At 37.8% G+C, this 2500-nt stretch overlaps 1 protein-coding gene across 1 annotated transcript in view; it reads right to left on the bottom strand.

Annotated features, from left to right (window-relative positions):
• The window catches only part of LOC136836633 (chorion peroxidase-like), an 8961-nt gene that overhangs the window by 1770 nt on the left and 4691 nt on the right, over window positions 1–2500 (bottom strand). Inside the window, exons 8-10 of the mRNA XM_067101100.1 lie at window positions 1812–1951; window positions 1147–1308; window positions 1–54 (exon numbers count right to left, since the gene is read on the bottom strand). The exon at window positions 1–54 is cut by the window's left edge and continues 146 nt beyond it. Of these exons, the coding sequence (XP_066957201.1) occupies window positions 1–54; window positions 1147–1308; window positions 1812–1951 (356 nt within the window). The remainder of the gene's footprint in view (window positions 55–1146; window positions 1309–1811; window positions 1952–2500) is intronic.

Genomic DNA, 2500 nt, shown 5'->3' with positions numbered 1-2500 from the left:
GGCCAACAGGTCAAGGCCGAAGCTGTTGTTACCCCGGAAGAGCTTCACGGTGACCTGTTGAAAAGAAGAGGAAGAAGGAGAATGAGAAGAAGAAGAAGAAGAAAGAGGAGAAAAAGAAGGGAAATACATTGAAAAGAAGAAGAAGAAGAAGGGAAATGCAGTGATAAGAAGAAGAAAAACAAGAAAGAGAAGAAAAAGAAGGGAAATGCATTGAAAAGAAGAAGAAGAAGAAGAAGAAGAAGAAGAAGAAGAAGAAGAAGAAGGGAAATGCAATGATAAGAAGAAGAAGAAAAAAAAGAGAAGAAAAAGAAGGGAAATATTGTATATTGAAAAGAAGAAGAAGAGGAAGAAGAAGCAGAAGAAGAAGAAGAAGAAGGGAAATACTGAAAAGAAGAAGAAGAAGAAGAAGAAGAAGAGAGAGGAGAAATAGAAGGGAAATACATTGAAAAGAAGAAGAAGAAGAAGAAGAAGAAAGAGGAGAAAAAGAAGGGAAATACATTGAAAAGAAGAAGAAGAAGAAAAATAAAGGAAATACAATGAAAAGAAGAAGAAGAAGAAGAAGGAGAAGAAGAAGAAGGGAAATACACTGAAAAGAAGAAGAAGAAGAAGAAGAAGAAGAAGAAGAAGAAGAAGAAGAAGAAGAAGAAGATGAAGAAGGAGGAGGAGGAGGAGGAGGAGGAGAAAAAGAAGGAAAATACATTGAAAAGAAGAACAAGAAGAAGAAGGAGGAGGAGGCGAAAGAGTAGAAAAAGAAGGGAAATACACTGAAAAGAAGAAGAAGAAGAAGGAAGAGGAGAAGAAGAAGAAGAAAAAGAAGAAGAAGAAGAAGAAAGAGCAGAAAAGAAAGGAAATACATTGAAAAGAAGAAGAAGGAAGAGGAGAAAAAGAAGGGAAATACTGTACATGGGAAACGACACACTGTTCGGTTCAGACTGACCTCTTCCGTTCAGACTGACCTCTTCAGTCCAGACTGACCTCTTCAGTCCAGACTGACCTCTTCAGTTCAGACTGACCTCTTCAGTCCAGACTGACCTCTTCAGTTCAGACTGACCTCTTCAGTCCAGACTGACCTCTTCAGTTCAGACTGACCTCTTCAGTCCAGACTGACCTCTTCAGTTCAGACTGACCTCTTCAGTCCAGACTGACCTCTTTTGTGAAGAAAGAGTCGAATCTCAAAGCCTTCAGCAAGCAGCCCCCCCTGGCCAATAATTCGACTGAGTTGTTGCGGTATAAGAGAAAAGGGTTGAACAGGGATGAGAGCTCTTCGTTCGAAACAGTTGCCTGGGGCGACGCCATGGTGATGTTATCCTGCCAATAGCGTAGGAATAAAATAAAAGATTTTTTTCAGTGAAATTTGTCTTTTAAAGACGATAATTAGATTCGAAAATTTGATATAATTTTCCGACAAGGGAAAAAATGTCTTGTTCTGAGTGACAAGAAATATTTATTAATCATAATAAATATTTTATATTCCAATGATGACTTTTAATAAATATATTTATTGGACAATGATTATATTGCATATGGAATACGAGGTTTCCATATACAGCACAATTACCCATTAATAAAGTTATTGCAAGTCCTGAATTGGCACATAAGATAATTCTTATAATTAATGTTTCAAAATCACTTAGAAAATTAGTGTCTCTTTTTACATACATACATACGAATAGATAGATATTTCTGGATTACCCATCTTCCCTATTTATCTAATCTATCCCGAACTTTCCCTTTTAAACTGAAAGTAAAGAAAGCAAAGAAATGTTCTCTCTCTCTCTCTCTCTCTCTCTCTCTCTCTCTCTCTCTCTCACCGGAATTTCCGAGTGCCCAAAGCGGTAAGTTGCGGTGGCGAAGGAGTTGGCAATCGACACGTCCATATTGGGGTCATAGGACGTCGTCTGGTTTCTGCCCGTTTTCGGAAGTAAGCCGTGTTTTTGCAGAAGGGTGGGAGCTGCAAAACAGGACATTATGTATTCTTTTACATTTGCAGAGGGGCAGAATATATTCTTCATCTTTTGCAGAAGGGAAGAATATAATCTTCATCTTTGCAGAAGGGCAAGAGCTGCAAAACAGGACATTTTGTATTCTTTTACATTTGCAGAAGGTGAGAATATATTCTTCATCGTTTGCAGAAGGGCAGAATATATTCTTTTACTTTGGCAGAAGAGCAGAATATATTCTTTCACTTTTGCAGAAGAGCAGAATACATTCTTTATCTTTTGCAGAAGGGCAGGGCTACAAAACAGAACGACAAATCATATTTCTTTTATTTTTGCAGAACAGAATGAAAGACTATATTCTTTTATTCTTGCAGGAGGACGGAATATTTCTTTTACTTTTGCAGAAGGGCAGCAGCTGTCAAAGACGAACAGAATGTATTCTCTCTTTTGCTGTTAAACAGAAGGAAATAATATACCATTTTTACTTTTGCCTGTAAAAGTGTATCTCTATCTGCCCAGTACCCCACAATGAAGACCAAACTACCCCCCACTTAGGGTAA

The sequence above is a fragment of the Macrobrachium rosenbergii genome, chromosome 56 (genome assembly GCF_040412425.1).
Source record: "Macrobrachium rosenbergii isolate ZJJX-2024 chromosome 56, ASM4041242v1, whole genome shotgun sequence".
Classification (NCBI taxonomy): Eukaryota; Metazoa; Arthropoda; class Malacostraca; order Decapoda; family Palaemonidae; genus Macrobrachium; species Macrobrachium rosenbergii.
This window is presented reverse-complemented; position numbering and strand designations above follow the sequence as displayed.